Source organism: Thunnus albacares, chromosome 4, assembly GCF_914725855.1.
Source record: "Thunnus albacares chromosome 4, fThuAlb1.1, whole genome shotgun sequence".
Lineage (NCBI taxonomy): Eukaryota > Metazoa > Chordata > Actinopteri > Scombriformes > Scombridae > Thunnus > Thunnus albacares.
In genome coordinates, this window is record NC_058109.1 from 10,479,788 (window position 1) to 10,496,727 (window position 16,940).

The window sequence follows — 16,940 nt, forward strand, 5'->3', positions numbered from 1 at the left end:
CTTCTACGGCTTGGGTAAGCATGCAACGCTCCCGTCCTTTGATAAAAAGTTGAAGGTACAAGCCTATTTAATTACGACTCCCAAGATACATTTCAGCAAGACGCATCCAATCTCTGAAGTTAAAATTCTTTGACATGCACTGCTAACTGCTGCTGAAAAACTAAAGATTGCGATGTTGAGAAAACTGACAATACAATCTGCAATTGGTTTATTTTTGTAATCTGGGTCAATTTTGGAATAATTTAGCAAATTCAAAAACAGAAAGTTTTTAATTCATTACGGCTGTAATTCATGCATCTGACTGACTTCTTGACTGCATAGCACTGGCAGCTGTGAGACATGGGTGTTATACTGTAGTTGAGTTGAGATAATTAAAACTAATGGCTATTACATAAACCCATAGTATCGCTACATTAAGCGGGTGACTGGAAATGCACAGCAATCCCGTTTTTGCCTGATGTTTTGTTGACCTGTACTGTAGGCTACATCTACCTCCTCACTTTATGTACATTATCGCTATATATTAACATCACTTGATTTCCTCCTTTGCTCCAGTCACACTTGAATGTAAATATATGTTGTTTTGGAGGACTTGCTTGAACCATTGATCCTTTTGTTTTTCTTGGAAGGACATTCTCAACATTGAGGATATCATTTCATCATTTTCATCTAAAATGAAATACAGAATTAGGAAAAACACTTCTGGAACCAGCAGCTTCTCTCACTTCGTAATTGCATCAAAAAGTCTTCCTTGGCCTGATTCAAACAAAATTTGAAACCCGGATTTTAGAGTCCAAATTCCCCCGGCACAACCTCACACTCCTTTGAAATTTTGGACTACCCACCTTGAAAAAGTTTGTTAAATTCATATATTTATTAATCTCTCTGAAGGCTGTTTCAAAGCCTTTTACACACTGCCAGAAATATTATTTCTGGTGAAAACTACTAACTGTGTTTCTATTTTATTGCCAAAACCAGCCAAATTTAATGATATCAAGCGGAAAAAGTATAATTTGTTTGCATTTGTAAAATGTATTTTTTTTCCCTCAAGGCATTCAAACCTCCACAGTCTCAAAAACAATACCAAGGATTTGGCCTTGGTGTCCGCAATTGTATCTATAGTCCTGTAATTCACAGTTTATCCCACTGAGTGTTTGCATGTCTGCAACAGAATAAGATGTTTGCACCTGCTTACCACACTTACCATCATATGCTGGGTTTTTGTTATTTTAAAAAGCTGGCAGGTATAACATTTCCTGTCTGGCAAAAGGAATTTTTATTTTAATCCCTGCTGACAAGAAAACTTATACCCTTGTCCAGATTTCTACAGTAATTTGCAGTTGTATTTAAATCTAAAGTCTGAGTAGTTAATCCATAAGTGGCCCACTCTACACACACTGTGGGGAAACTTGAGGGTTCGGAGTATCGCTGCTAATCTGACTGTCACTTCCAACCAGTCTTTAGTCATGTTTCACTAATCAATACGTTTCGTCCTGCTTGTCACATTTCACTAAGGCCAGCTGTAAGTCACAATGAATGAGAATATCGAGCATACACTCACTCCATCATAGTGTGCTGTCACTGTGAGTCATGTATGTAAATGCATGCAGACACACACCCAGAAAACACACACAGAATAACTTTGACACTGTGACGATACCTACCATCATAGGTCCCACTCTCCAGAAGAAGTCCACTTTCCTCAAGGATCCGAAAGTCTCCGACACTGATGAAGTTGTAGTCCACGCCTGGCACCTCCCCCTCTCGAGGAAGCCGTGTGGTGCCTGAAAAAACAAACAGAAAAGAAAAATGCTTGAACAAACTTCTAGATAAGACACAGCGCAGAAATGTTTTGAAAAGACAGGAGGGGGAAAATGTTGCTGTTGGGTTGAGATATCTCCAAGACATCAACTTCTGAGAATCTAAGGAAACAATCCATTTTTAGGTTAATGACATTATGAACACACACAAGACTTTGAAGATTTTTCTCAGCTGACAGGTCTTGAACTGAATTCAAAAACTGAAATATTAACCTGAAAAGCTGGAGTTCCAAAAGCAAATTTTGCTGGATTTAGCTCTAGTTATTCATGAGACATGTTTTTTTTGTCTTACAGGATAGCAAGTGTATAAGATAATGATCAACTTGTAAATAAAAGAGCTTTATTTCATTTTAAACAAAAACGTTTCACTGAAATTTACCCATTCATGATTCATAAAACACAGAGCATCTAGTTTGTAAGTGTTTTTGTTATCTCCCTCTGTGTAAGACTGCACATTGTTCAGAAGGGTGGATATCTTATTTTGGAACAAAAATCCAACTTGGTGCCCTCCTGTGAAAGATGGATAATTGATGAAGGCCTGTGGAGCACTGAGAGGCATAATTCATTTAATCCTCTATGAGTAACTGTGGCTTCTGCTAACAAGTTATTATTGGGAAGATCTTGATGTATGTACTGGCTGCAGCTGAAATGAAGGCAACAGCTGAGTAAATTAGGGATATGAAATATGATGGAAGCCTGGGTTGAGTAGCCTCCTGGTGTGGTTTAGATGCATTCGGTCCCACAGAGGGCAGCATCAATGCAAATGACACAGAGGAGAGCAGTCTTTGCTCCTGTGGTGAAGCCACAGTCTATTTCAATACTGAGGGGAGTTTATTTTCTTCCAGGATGGATATCCACAAAGCACAAATGGACACCAAATGATTACATTAGCATGAGGATTATGTAAACCATATTCCATGAATAAATAATTAGGACTGTGCCACCATTGCACTCAAGGCTAATTAGGTTGTGTGTCACCATACTTGTAAACTCCACAGAAATAACCACAGCTGAGCAGGAGTCAGGACAACAGTTATTTATTGCATGAGAGGCAGAACAAAACACAAAGTCAACTGGTCATCAGTGTCACATTCCATGCCAATCTCTGTCACCTAAATTTACTGTCACCCACGGTTGTGGAGCAAATTCATTCATCCATTCGGTGAATCCTTTTCAGGGTCATGGGGAGGACAGTTGGGCGAGTGTATGAGGAAGGCTGGGAAACAATCCGCCCAGTCACCAGTCAATCATAGGGGCTAACATAAACGGTCATTTACATTCAGACAAACAGGCAATTTTAAATGAACCTGACGTCAATGTCAGAGAAAATCAGAGCACCCTGAGGAGCCCTGCACTGGAACCAGGAGGAGATGAAAACAGAGATGATACAAACTCAACACAGAGAGGATTATCAACTAAGGCCAGGAATGACTTTCTGTGAGTGAGTCAGAAGCAGACTATGTATCAGGATCAGCATTTAATGACTAAATACTCTTTCACACGTTCAAGCAGTTTGACCCTCGGTGTACCTGTGTGTATCAGCACGTGGAAGAAATGGAAGAAAACAAACAGCAGTGTGTTGTGTATTGAGTTTTATAAATTAAGGACATCTTATGATCTCTTTGATGGCAAGGTTGCATTGGATCAACACCTTAAATATCATATTCTGGTACAGCTATGATATAATCATTGAAATATGTTGTTCTATCTCCTCAGTAGATTTCTTGACACTTGTAGAGTCTGTGCCAATTAGCAGAGAACGACTGCAGATTGTGGTGGCCCAATGGCCTGTTAAGTAACTTGATGTTGCCATTTCCTTTTGTTTTTCCACTCTCATATTTTGTCACTAATTGGACTGTGACAGCTCCAGAGCACCCGAGCAGAAAAGTAAAAACATCGTTTGAAAGAGAAAAAGCCATCAGAGACACTTCTTTCTTTAGTGCGCCTTGATACCACAGTTTTCTGTTAGCAAACATTCAGATTCAGATTCAGATTCAGATTACTTTATTGTCCATTGAATTTACATAAAATTGAAACTCGTCTTTGGCACTGGTATATAAGACAATGCACATCATACACAGCTATACACAATAATTATACACTAAGGTAAGATGGAATCTTAAAGTGACTAAGTGGTGAGTGGCCATAATACAAGTGATGAGTGGATTGCTCTTGTACTGGCATGTAAGGCCGTCATTACCATCACAACAATGTATAAAACAGAGCAGTACTTAACAATAAGGGAAGAGGTTAAAAGTGTGCATGTGTGTCTGTGTGGGGTGGGGTGGGGGGGATTTCCAAGGGACCTATTTAAACAGGCTCTTACTGAGGATGGTCACAGCTGATGGAATAAAGGATTTCTTGTAACCATTCTGCCTGGCCATTGGGATTTTCAGTCTGCGGCCTGATGGCAGCAACTGCAATGGTGAATGTAGAGGATGGGTGGGATCGTTATAGATCTGGATTGCCTTTTTGGTTGACCACCTGTGTCAGTTTCTTCTTTTGTTTGACTGAGAGGTTTCCATACCATGAGACAATGTTAAATGTGAAAACACTCTCAGTTAGGGATTTGTAGACCATGGACAGGGTGTGCTGGCTGGTGTTAAAGCTCCTCAGTTTCCTGAGAAGAGCGAATGCATTGTCTTGCTTTCTTGTAGAGGCAGTCGACATTGTCCCGAAAGGTGAATTTATTGTCTATTACTGTTCTCAGATATTTGAAGTGGGTGACCTGCTCCACTTCCTGGACCTTCATATGGATTGGCTTGTAGGTAGGACCTGTGCCGCGCACTCTCCTACTGCCTCCTTAATACAGCTCCTTGGTCTTGGTGACATTAAGGTCTAAGAAGCTGTCGTCAAACCAGGAGACAAGGCTGTTGATGTACTGGCAGAAGGAGGCGCTGTTGTTATCCTGCTGGCAGGTGACCAGGACCATATCATCCGCATATTTGATAAGGGAGAGGTCACTGCTGTCACACTGCACTTCATTTGTGTAAATTGAGAACAGCAGGAGAGATAGTACACATCTCTCAGGGAGTCCTGTGTTAAGGACAAGGCACTCAGAAAGGGTGTTGCTGATGCGGACATGCATCAACAACACCAGGATTGTTCTCAGGAATTCCCTGACCAGACTGCTGCTGAGGTTCGGGTCACACAGGTGCTTTAAGAGGAGGTGGGCTGGACTGTATTAAAAGCAGAGGAAAAGTCCATAAAAAGAATACATACATGAGTGTTGACTTTGTCTAGATGACAGTGGACTTTATCCAGGAGAGTGAGTGTAGCATCTTCAACATCTTGATTAGTTCAGTAGGCACATTGCACGGGATACATACACTCAGCTGTTTGAAATGAGTTCTTTACACAGTAGATGCTCCATACGTTTGCTAAGTAGAGGTGTGAGAGCGATGGGTCTGAAGTCAGTAAGAGATTTGGCATGAGGTGTTTTTGGTAAAGGTAAAGGGATTATGGTCGTTGTCTTCCAGGTCTAGGGGACAAAGTTCGAGTTAAGGAATATTTGTAACAGTTGGGTTTAAAATAAGTCCCAATTGAGCCATACATTCCCTTAGAAAATTTCTCCTGAGTCAATCTGAGCCGGGAGCCTTGTGGGATTTGATCCTTTGAAACACAGAGATGACCTCCCTTTCCTGTACGATCACAGGGCATTGGGTCATTCCAGTGCAGACAGCCTCACACTCATCACTGAAGTCCTGTTTATTCAATTTGGAATAAAACGAGTTCAGATTATTTGAGAGGCTGAGGGGCTTCTTTCTGCTGCCTGCCCATCATTTTGTTCAATCCCCTCCAGCAATCTCTTGCATTACCAGTTCTTAGTTCCTCCTCATTGCATCATGTGTGAGAATGCCAGTCTCTGCCTCCTCTCATTACCAACTCGTCTGCCTTCCGGTGCTGGCATTGGTCCCTCAGACATGTCCCCTGTAGCCCAATTACTTGAGCCATAGTTATGTACCTGCCAAGTATCTCCCTGAGCCATCGTCCAGCATGTCACACCGATATATACCATAAGCATCCTATCGGGGATCAGTCACCGAGAATATAATGAGGGCCTGCTGATGTTTGAGGATGCATCCGAGCGAGAGCAGCAAATCTTTTAAAAGGAGAACTTTGTAATGTCCTGTCATATTGTAGCTCTCTTTTCAACACAGGCGCTGACAATATTTTTATGCCTTCAAATAGAGAGTTGGGGGCTGGCCACAAAACGCTCAGCGTATGTTGAAAAAGGTGCAGTCATTACACTGCAGGTAATTAAGCCAGTCAAGAGAAGAGTGTGGAAGTAGAGAAGCTTTAATTGAAGAAAAAAAGATTTTCTGCCAGCGTACAAAGTCATACAAAGTGTTTAATAAAACAGGGAATGTATTTGGACAGTAGTTATAGCCGTGTATCTGTACGTGTCTCACTATCCTGGACTGAAATAAATTGTCACCTTAGTTTTGCAAGGTCTTATATCTGTGCACTGCTGAGACCTATTCTTTTAACTGTCTGGTGTGAGAGGATGTCACGACTGGAACATCAGAGGTAGTCAGTCAGAAATGGCAGGCCATAAATTTAACATGCTGATTTCGTGCATAGTTTTATGTTGGTACTTCAAAAAAGATTGCTTTGGGCTTTGCTGTTGAAATGGCGAGAAAGAAACAGAACGAGAGAGGAAAGAGGATCATTACAAAGGCAAAAGTCTTTTGGTCCTTTTGTGGAGTGTTTCGCTTTTAAGAAAAGACTCTGAGGCAAGCTCTGTCACCCCACTTACTGCTCTGTTGTCGTGTTGTAAATTAAGGCACAGCTATTAACATTTAACAAGAAATACAAAACAACTTATGCATCAAAAATATATACAATAATATTCAACTGAGGAGGAGAAGAAGGAGAAGGAGCCTAAGGAGTAGGAGAAAAAGGAATCAGCTCCTGAAATAGTTGCAGAATCTGTCTAAGTAGGCAGAAAGGTCAGAGAGTACAACTGTATGTGTCCCTGATTTGTTCCAATTTGTCCCTGCATTTCCGTGCATGTGTACCTACGCCAGTGCATTGTGTGCGCATGAGTGAGAATGAGAGTTTGTGTGAGATCAAACTCTTTCTGCTCATCTCTGATCTCAGCTGGGAGTCAAGGGACTGCGTGTGACCCTGAGCTCTCTGTCCTCTTAGAAAAATCCTCCTCCTTTTGTCCTCTCCAGAGCTCTTGAGAACCTCCTCCAGCGTTTTTGTAAGAGACCAAATGAGATGGAGCCCATCCCAAGACCCAGTGAAGGAGACTCAGGGATTTACCACACAAAGACAGTAACAGACCTTGCTCTCTTTGTCTCTCTGCTCCTCAGTTTTTCCTCCTATCCCTCATTTACAGACCACTCTCACTGCCTTTCTTCCTTTTTTTTTTTTAATTTGAAGTTTCCTGTTTGGGGTTTCGTAACTGGACTAAAAGTAGAAACAAATACTTTCATTATGGCCCGGCAGAAATGACCCTGTGGTGTTGGTGTGCCACACAAACAGGACAGCATAGATCAGCTACAGTCATATGAGAGTCCAGCAGCATGACTGGTAGTTAAGTAAAGTGGACCATTGGCACAGTGACACAAACCGCCCCTGCTAATCCTCTTGCTGTCTGCATGATTGTCACACACATTTTGGGTATAAATCCACCCTCAAATATGCTTATTTATCATCAATTTGTGATGATAAATCATCAATTCGTAATGATGAATAAATACATTTCTTGAATGTTCAACATATTCAAGAAATTGTTTTTTGTTGTCATTTGTAATTTTGTGGCAAACCACTACTCTCTCAACCTGCCTTCTATACTTATACTCCAATAGTATCGATTTCCCACAATGAGAAAATTACTTCTCAAGTTTCAGTGTACAACATCAAGAGGAGATGAAAGATTCACGCCTGTGCAGCACATTCAGAGGTTGAAGCTTCTAAAGCAAAATAACTGTAGCGAGAGCAAAACGTAGCTTGTTTTGTGGCTGCATTGCACCGTGGGCCACTGTGGTTCATGTCATTTTGGTCAGTTGTCTGCAGAAGTAACACATGTAGAAAATATTTTACATTACAGTAAATTACTGTACATGTACAAAATGGAAATACATGTAGATTGCATTCTTTTGGGTTTTTGTAATTCACAATTCTTGAAGAAAAGCACCTGCACAGTGAGTTAATGCTCCCAAATGGAGCTGATGTTTAGATAACTTATAGTTATATGCTAATGGTACTGTAGGGCTCAGTCTATACACGAACCTTCCTCTATCAATTTACCGTATATTGGAATGCGCAAACATTAGGTTGTAGATTTGATTTTTTATTTAAACAATACAACAGAATTGCATATTTATGCGATTACTCCATGTGTTTTGTTTAGTGGTTATTATAGTGGTCAACCCAGTTAAAAACAATACTTCAAATGTTTTTCTTATTCAAACTTTTTGCGTGTTTATATTGATTATGTAAGGAAAATCCACTTGTAAATATGAAGAAAGCTGCAAAAAGAAAGGAAAACTGAGTAAACAGAGTTAAAAAAAAAAAAAAAAAGACAGGCAAGGGTAATTGAAACAGAGAAAAAGGGAAAGTGAAAGAGAGAGGTTGAGGGATGAGAGACTGAAAAGCGAGCAAGTGAATGATGGAGGTGTCGTCACTGTGCGAGTCCTGGTCTCCTGCTCATTAAGACAGTAATTCAAGCAGGGGATTAGAGAGTCAGACTCGTGCAGCGAGCCCACTGGTTGCTGATGATGAATGGTGGCGACGGGCAAAACCTCAATGACCGCCACTATTGTACATGAAAAAAAAAAAGAAAGCCGTGTTCGCTGTGGTATTTAAGATCAGGGCGTATGTACAGTTGAACGTGGGCGACAGAAAGCAGTGCGAGTGTGCATGTCTGTATGTGTGTCTGTGGAGGAAAGAGTAGGTGAGAATGACAAGTTGAGAGGAGTCACTGATGTCATGAGTTTTATAAAACTGTATATCATCTTCTATCATCTTCTCTCCATCCACTGTTACTGACCTGAGATGCTCCCAAGTGCAACTGAGGTTTAAAAAAGATAAATTCAATAACAATTCAAGTGGAATGTAACCACCTAGGAAACACTCAGATTTTCAGGTATATGAAAGAAAGAGGGAGGCTGAGTGAAAGGAGGAAAAGACAAGATGACAGAAATAGACAATGAAACAAAGAAAGAGGGGAAAAAGCAAAGGAAAAAAAAAAAGAAGCGGTGGTGGTGGTGGTGGTGGGAAAGATATTTCTGCCCCTCCAAGACGAAAAATGAAAACCAAGAAATTAAATATACATGAAAGGTAAGCAGCTTACTTCCTGAAAAATTTCACACTTGTGCATGCAAGTCCTCTCTGAACAAGACAGAGCAACTTCCAGCCCCTTGGGGTTAGAGAGAAGAGATGCTGCTTGTTTGTGACAGTGCTGTGCCTAAGAGTCTGTCATCGCCTCAGGAACAGTCGCTCTGCATGTGACTAAAACCTTGACTACACTCAATTATGGTGCTCCTCTGAGCAGAGTCAGTCTTCAACAAGACGTGGTAAATATTTAGGCCAATATATCTGCCTGAACATCATTGCAGTTTCAGAATTACAGATGCTGTGTCATAGTCACGTCTTCTGTTCCTACAATTTCAATTCCATATGTCATCTAGTGCTTTAAAAATGCTGTCTTTTTTCTTGTTAAACATCAAGAAGCATCACTACAGAGGAAACCACATGAATTTAGTTCGCTTTTCCTCCTTTATAACAAGTGAAATAGAATTTTTCGTCTTAAGTTGATAATCATCTTTGTATATAAATGGAAATCCAGTGTGTAAATTATAGTAGCAGCAGTCAGATGTATTTTATATGAATAAAAGCCTTTTCATGAAAATAAATCTGTATTTCTAAATTTGAAGGCATTTGCACCACTGTGGCAAATAACCTACATTACTGCAACCCACACAAACCATAATCAGGATATTAATTTGCACCTTTGCTGTACTAACAGCCTTGTCGCTCTAATTTTGGTAATTGTAAGGCTTTCACTTAAAGGATTACAACATTCAAGCTTATGAAACCCTTTGAATAATCTAAAAAAAAAAAAAAAATACAAGGCCATCAAGCTAAAAATGTGCTGCTTTTATTTCCTGTGCTCCTGGAAAGTGAAATTTCACACATACAAGGTTTTTGCCCGACAAAATACTGGTGATTCATGAAACATCTCCACTCTATACAATGATGTACGGTGCTATTTTAAGCGGTAATTAAAGACCTTGAGATCAACAGCTCTTTTGCAATATTAATATTTGAGAAAATGTGGCAATCAATATGCATTCTCATTATGTATGAATTACCATTAGTCTGAAAATGTAAACGGCTGCTGTTCATTCCAGTGCATGTTGGCAGCCTACTGTACCAACGTTTTATTTACCACTCCGTTACTGATTTCAGCAAAGAATAACAGTTGGTGACGACCCCGCTGAGCAGAATGTCAGCAAGGGAAAGCAGAGCAGCAGAGGGAAAAGGCAGGGTTATTTATGGAAAGAATATGACTTTGATCACTGTGATGATACGGTGCAGAAGTAAATAAGTTGCATGGGGATTAGAGAGATGTCCTTGGTGAGGTTGCTATGGTTACATTAAAGTGTATGTGTGTGTGTGTGTGTGTGTGTGTGTGTGAGTGTGTGAGTGTGTGACAGATAGCTGTGAGAGGATGACAATGCTTGAATGCAGTGTGTGTGTGTGTGTATACGGTTCTGTGTAGAGAGGTAACACATTAGGCCTTCTAGTGGGTTCCAGCTGGGTGACGCATACAGAACATCCTCATTGTTCCTGTAACGTGCTTCAGATAAAAGCATATATGCATTGAAAGTAGGTTATATTGTACATTCCTGGTTCGCTTTGTGCTTGCAGGTGCTTTTGAGTGCAGTGAATGAGATGTTACGTATGCCATCCTGCGTGGTGTACCTACAGGGAATGGTGCGTAGGTAGAGGTTGTCCCGTATGATCTGTTGGAGCTTGTGGTCCAGCGAGCCCTTCTGAAACTGCAGACTGAGGTAGTGGCGCAGGTCCGTGTTCAATACTTTACCTGCAACAACAGAGGAAAGAGGCAGGAACGGTCAATAAAAACATGGTGGTGCTCTCTCTGAAGGGTTTATGTGTAAAAGGAAATCAATGCAAGTGACATGTAGCAGCACAAAGTTGACACTGAGTTGTTATTATCATATCATGGATTCCTTTCTGCAGGATTCAACAGTAATTTTACATAATTTCAAAGTACAATGCTGTTTTCTTGTGGGATAATTTTATATAAAGGAGATACAATCAAGTCATACTATAGAATACAAGCCACATGTCACATACAAGGGATATAAAAGGCGAATTACCAAAATAATGATGGTCATTAGTGTTAAAACCATCACCATTCTAATCAAAATGCATTGCTCTGGGTAGAAGTGGATTCTTTTCAGATTGTGTGACACTGGTTTACTCCGTAGCACCTTCCTGACTGGATAAAGCCTCAAAGCCCTTTGGATAAACTCAAAACTCACAGTGGTTGAGGTAAACACAAGGTGCCTATTCTTAGCTCCAACGCAGAATATCACTCATAGCTGCAACACATGCCTATATGTAGACAACGATATACGACCACATGTTCTTTCCAGTTGAGAGCCTTGTTGATCTACCTTTTAATTCCAGTTTGATCACTGAGAGGAGATTGTAGCTGAGGGGGGGGAGGACGAAGGTTAAACAGATTTTTCAACTCTGATCTCTTCTGTTAAATCCACTTCAGTCATTAAGGGTAAATGGAGATTTATGGTACAAGAGAGGTTACACTAGGATGTTTGGCCTAGAAACACCTAAAAATGTAGTGCAATGATGTACTAGAATGCTTTTCTGATTATTTTTCCATACTGAGTGAAGACTGCTCGGTAAAAAATACCAAGAACAAACTGGACTGAGCTGAATCCATTGTCATTGTTGCCTCCATTCGTCTGAAGGAACAAATCTGAAATCCAAACTGCTAAGTGACAGATGATGGATGTCATGTTCACGCTCCAGTGTCTTTACAGTTTCAACATCCTCACACAAGCCTCAAAAACTTTTCACCAAAGATGTGCAATGCCACAACCTCAAAAGGAAAGAAGAGAAAAATCTGAAAAGATTTCGCCTTTGCTCTCAACTCCCAGAAGTCTTTGTAAAAATAAAGGAAGTTCATGCAAAGTTTGAGGCAGAGGAAGACTTCAGACTCGTCATACACAAGCAGGGAAAAAAAAAAAAGTTTTTCTCTGAAAGAACATGATGAGGAGTTTGGAAAACAGGAAGAGATCTTCGGTGTCTGCCTGCCCTCAGCTTCAGCGTGAGCCTCATCTCTTGACAGAAGGGGGAGAGCAGGCTTTGAAACAGTTTGCTTCAGAGAAATAATCATTTTTTCCCCCCATTTCTCTCTCCTATTCTCTGTCTGTCTCTCTCTCCCTCTATGTTGCGCACACATACCAAACTCTGCTCAGCATGACTCCTTTCTGCATAGCTATGAATACCAATCAGCAGGACTAAAGATGAGATCTTGCTACTGTAGATGTACTGTATGTGCTCATAGAGAGGGGTGATGTACTTGACTATGGAGGGGTGATAGAATAATGATGAGCACTGGGAATATTTCGGCAAGCTTTCTCAACCCTCAAATCCTCTTTTCCTTCTCCACTCGCGACGGAAACCAACACAGGTCGTCGTTGTGACAGCACAGTGATCCTATTATTTTGTGTTCTAAAACGTGTTCATGTTCCAAGTTTTGGAAGCTGTTGTTGACTCGCATCAAAATGCCCCTCATGTCCAAAGGCCTTGCTGCCATCTGACGCAGTTTTAGGAGCCATCATCCCGGCGGGCTTGCCTTTTCAGAATAAAGGTTGCATGTGCTCCGTCTGCCTCTCCAAAGAGGGCTGCATCACAGCTGGTCTAGCACACAAACAGACTGAGACTGGGGAACCAAGGCCCAATCTGGCAACTCCATCTCAAAACTGTCCCAGAATATCCTTTTTGTTCAAATCCTGCTTGCACACACACACACAGGAATTTATAGGGAAACAAGGCCGTTTCAACTACGTGTCGTCCATATGCTTCCTGAAGGCCTGTGACATATTGCCCATAGGGGGATTTCAACAAAGTCAGCATCAGATTGGTGAAATATCCTTGTCATAAAGCAACAAAATGCACTTTTTTGGAGTATTTAAACCCACAGTAGATAAATAAAATATGTGTAACATCACCATCTTGTCTCTGTAGAGATTACATAAGACTAAGTACCCCTATCTGCTAATGTGAAATTAGCTTTCCAGTGATCTTCATGATGTTTTGAGGAACGCACTACAGTATTTGCTGTCGACAACAGCCTATTGCAACCACAAGAACATCAAGATTAAGCGTATGTCATATAAGACCAGTAAAAAAACATGACTGAATGTGGCCTTTTTGCTGCCTTTGTTTGACTTTTCACATGGATGCAGATATTTCAGCCTCAAATTAGAGGTAGACAAATCAGGACTGGCAAATCCCGAGCCAGAAGCCGAGGGAGAGGAGGAGGGTAGGGCTAAAAATCTGATTCAGAAATTAACACATGCCACGCTGGCGGGTTTTTGTAAAAATCATTTAGATGCCTTTTTCCCTGATGACCTGATTTTTGCTCTTTGAATTTCCTCTCTGAGATATTTTCCAGTTTTGTATTCTTTAAGATTTATTTTTCTTTTTAATATTTTTGCTTGTCTTCTTTGAGAGCTTGAGCTCGCTCGGTCGGGAATCTTTGATGTTGTGGGCCTGTAAAGCTCATCTAGACTTTGTGTGTGATTTTGGGCTTCGCAAATAAACTTGACTTGACATGTTTTTGATCTTTTCTTGTTCTCAAACTGTCTCTGAGCACGAGCCAATCCCATCAAATATTGCTCTACATATTGAACTCTTAACTGTGGGCTAAAAACTTTGAATTTGTGATGATGAAACTCACTCTTTCATGATGAAAGAATAGAATATTCTTACAGTAGCTTTCTGTATCTTTTTTTCTCCACACACACACACTCATGCAACATCATGCCTCACCGGTCAGTAGCAAACAGTCCTCTGCAGTCAGTATTTGTGGCTGTACAGTGGAGCCACCAGGTGTAAATGGGACTGACTATAAGACAGTAGAGCAAGCAGGCTCATTCATACTTCACTGGATAAATAAAAGAAAAAAAAAAAAAAGAATGCACATAGACACACAGTGCTCTGATCTGTTTGTTGCGGTACAAGTACAGTGCTACAGTGTGGTCTTTGTGGCTTCCTGGGTCCTGTCAGAGACTGTTAGTGAGGCTGTCACATCAGAGAAGTTCCTCATTCCTCCTCCCCACAGATAACGCTGCTATTGTAGCAGGCCTCATTTCTCTGTGATGGGGGTTCAATGGGCTCTATTGTGTCCCTTCAGCAATCCACTCAGTTGTAGTGCATTTCTCCAAAGCCAGCCAGGAAGATGAACATGCAGTACAGCAAATGTCTTTTCACGATTGAGTTGAGAGAAAATTTTGTCCAGACAGTTCCTCCCTTTGAAATAACGTCTCTTATTTCCTCTCTTCTCTCAGCTTTTACTGTGTCAGATGTTGTCATGATTAATTTAATTCCACTATACTGCAGTCAAAATACTGTCTGCAATTTATTTCCTGAAAGTTATATCAGACGCTTTCTTCTCAGGCTTCCTCCAATCTGGGAGACAGTAGTCTAATCAAACGGATGGATCCCCTTAAATTTAAGCTGTTGCTTTATACTCAACTCATATAAAAGGTCCTCTGCTCTCCTCTGATCTCTGCTACCTTGTCATTTTTGCATGAAGTGAAGGCTGACGGGGATGTGTCAGAAAAGAGCAAGGTCACCCAGAGGAATCATTCAGCACCGTGTTACCATTTCACCTTGCATCAGCAGTATGCCCCCCCCCCCAAAAAAACCTCACTCCTTTCAAAAACTGGAGGCTCAGAAAAAATATCTGCGGGGACGGAAGCTGTGCCTAGCACCCCTAGCGAAGCGGCAGGCTGCTAACATCCTCACTTAGACCAACACCTCACTCAGAAGCCACAGAGTTAGATTAACACTTCAAGCTCAACACGTAACTCTCTCTCACACACACAAGCAAATGTCACGCATCTGTCTCTTTGAAAATATTTAGTCTGTGAATTTCAGAATCCAACATGTTATTATAAGAAAATGCAGACTCATTCACTGTTACAATGATTACGTAAGACCGTAAGACTGTCACTTTTAAACTGAAGTACAGAGATTACCATCAGTTACATTAGTGATGTTCATTTCATTCTAGTGAAGTGTAATGTAGTCAGTAAGTAAGAACTCACATAGAAGAGGTTTAAAATTGCCTCAGTCGATTAAAAATTTAAGAGTCTGTGCAATTATGTTATCTTATAGGTACAAATCTATCTATCAATCACTGGATTGCATGTTAGCAGTAGTCTGATGATACAAAACTACTACTACTGTAGTGTGAGTAACCAAGAAACACAAGAAACACAAGAAACACATTTTGATAAATTCACTTTTTTGCTTTTTTGGAGAGAGTTAAAGCACAGGAAGCATTTCAGCCAAGTTACAGCAACCTGACATTTTTACACTTTGGTTTTCATACAGATTAAAAAGGTGAGATATAATATATTAATTAGTGAGCTTTAAAGATGTTGGTAGTCGACTTTTGTTACTTTTGGACAGAGCCAGGCTTGCTGTTTCCAGTCTTTGTGCTAAACTAAGCTAACCTGCTACTGGTGGTAGCTTCACTCTCACATTTGGCAAACAAATATGAGAGTAGGTATCGATCTTCTCATCTCGCCAAGAGAGTGAGTGAGCATATTTCCCAAAATGTTGAACTATTCCTTTGAAAGGGCATTGCTATGTATAGAAATTCTTTGTTTCTTCTTAATGGGTCTTTTTCCAAGCACAGTGAAATGTGAGCAAACGCCTGGTGTCTATTGCAACATTTCATTCTGAGACATTCTCCCCCCGGCATGCGGGACGTCCACTGGGAGGTCATTATCTCTGTTGTCTGACTGTCACTTAATTAACAATCCTCTGAATAGGGAATACGTCATCGGGTCTAGAGCTGTACCCTGACACCTTTCTCAGTGCACTGGGTCATCTCATATACAGACAACGAGACAGGAATTCTACACATTTTGCCCAAAGACGCATAGAAAGTCAGAGCTGCACACGCATGCTACACATATACAGGAATCCGCAATCTCTGTTTTTGCTATGCAACACATTTATGTGACTGAACACCCTCCTTTCTTTTCCCTCTCTAATAGATACACATGGGACCTCCAGACAGTTGCTGGAATGCAACAGACAGTATGCTTTAAAGATCTTCACTGTGTAGTGGAAGTGAAGTGGAGGAGCAGCACTGTCAAAATTTTCTTATAAAAAGGTAATACTTTGCTTTGTTAATTACCATGAGAAATAACTGGTTATATAGAAACTCATCACTTATTAAACCCTTAGGTCTCATTGACCCACCAATGGGTCAGTGATAACAAACTTAAACTGCACAACCACATACCCACGTAACATTATTGTAAATTCTCCAAGAGATATCAAGTGTGTCAGGCTGAACTGTGGGGAAATGTGTTTATAATGAAAACAGAGTCTTGGGTTTGAATATTTCACTCAGTGAAAATAGCTCCAATTAGTGGTGGGTGATATACGTCCTTTACGTTCATACAGTAATAGTCTTCTCTTTCATATCTCTGTGTAGTGGACCATTGAGGCCAAAGTTGCAAATAAGCAGGACTGATTAATAGCAATATTGGATTTTTATGTGATTTTTGCATCTATGTAGAGATGTGCCTCGACTTTGTCAGGTATTTACTTTGATTTATTAGTCGAAAAACTAGAAAATGTGTTATACCACAGCATATGTCACCACTGTAATATAAAAGTACAAATACTATGATAGGGGATTTTATCCATATCACCCCCCACTGGCTTCAAGGAAGAGTTGGAACAAGCTAATACAGAATGAATATACTGTCAAGCTGTGTGGAATATTGTGTTTATGGGGAGGGGGGGAAACTATCTTTTTGTCTGTTTTAGATTTGTTTTTGTCAATAGCTAAAGAAATACGGA

General features: G+C 40.5%; 1 protein-coding gene across 3 annotated transcripts in view; it reads right to left on the reverse strand.

The window, feature by feature from the left end:
• The window catches only part of LOC122981217 (membrane-associated guanylate kinase, WW and PDZ domain-containing protein 3-like), a 126,880-nt gene that overhangs the window by 35,658 nt on the left and 74,282 nt on the right, over window positions 1-16,940 (reverse strand). For all 3 annotated transcript variants that reach the window (XM_044349861.1, XM_044349860.1, XM_044349862.1), the window contains exons 2-3: window positions 10,765-10,881; window positions 1,665-1,784 (exon numbers count right to left, since the gene is read on the reverse strand). In XM_044349861.1, coding sequence (XP_044205796.1) covers window positions 1,665-1,784; window positions 10,765-10,881 — 237 coding nt within the window. The remainder of the gene's footprint in view (window positions 1-1,664; window positions 1,785-10,764; window positions 10,882-16,940) is intronic.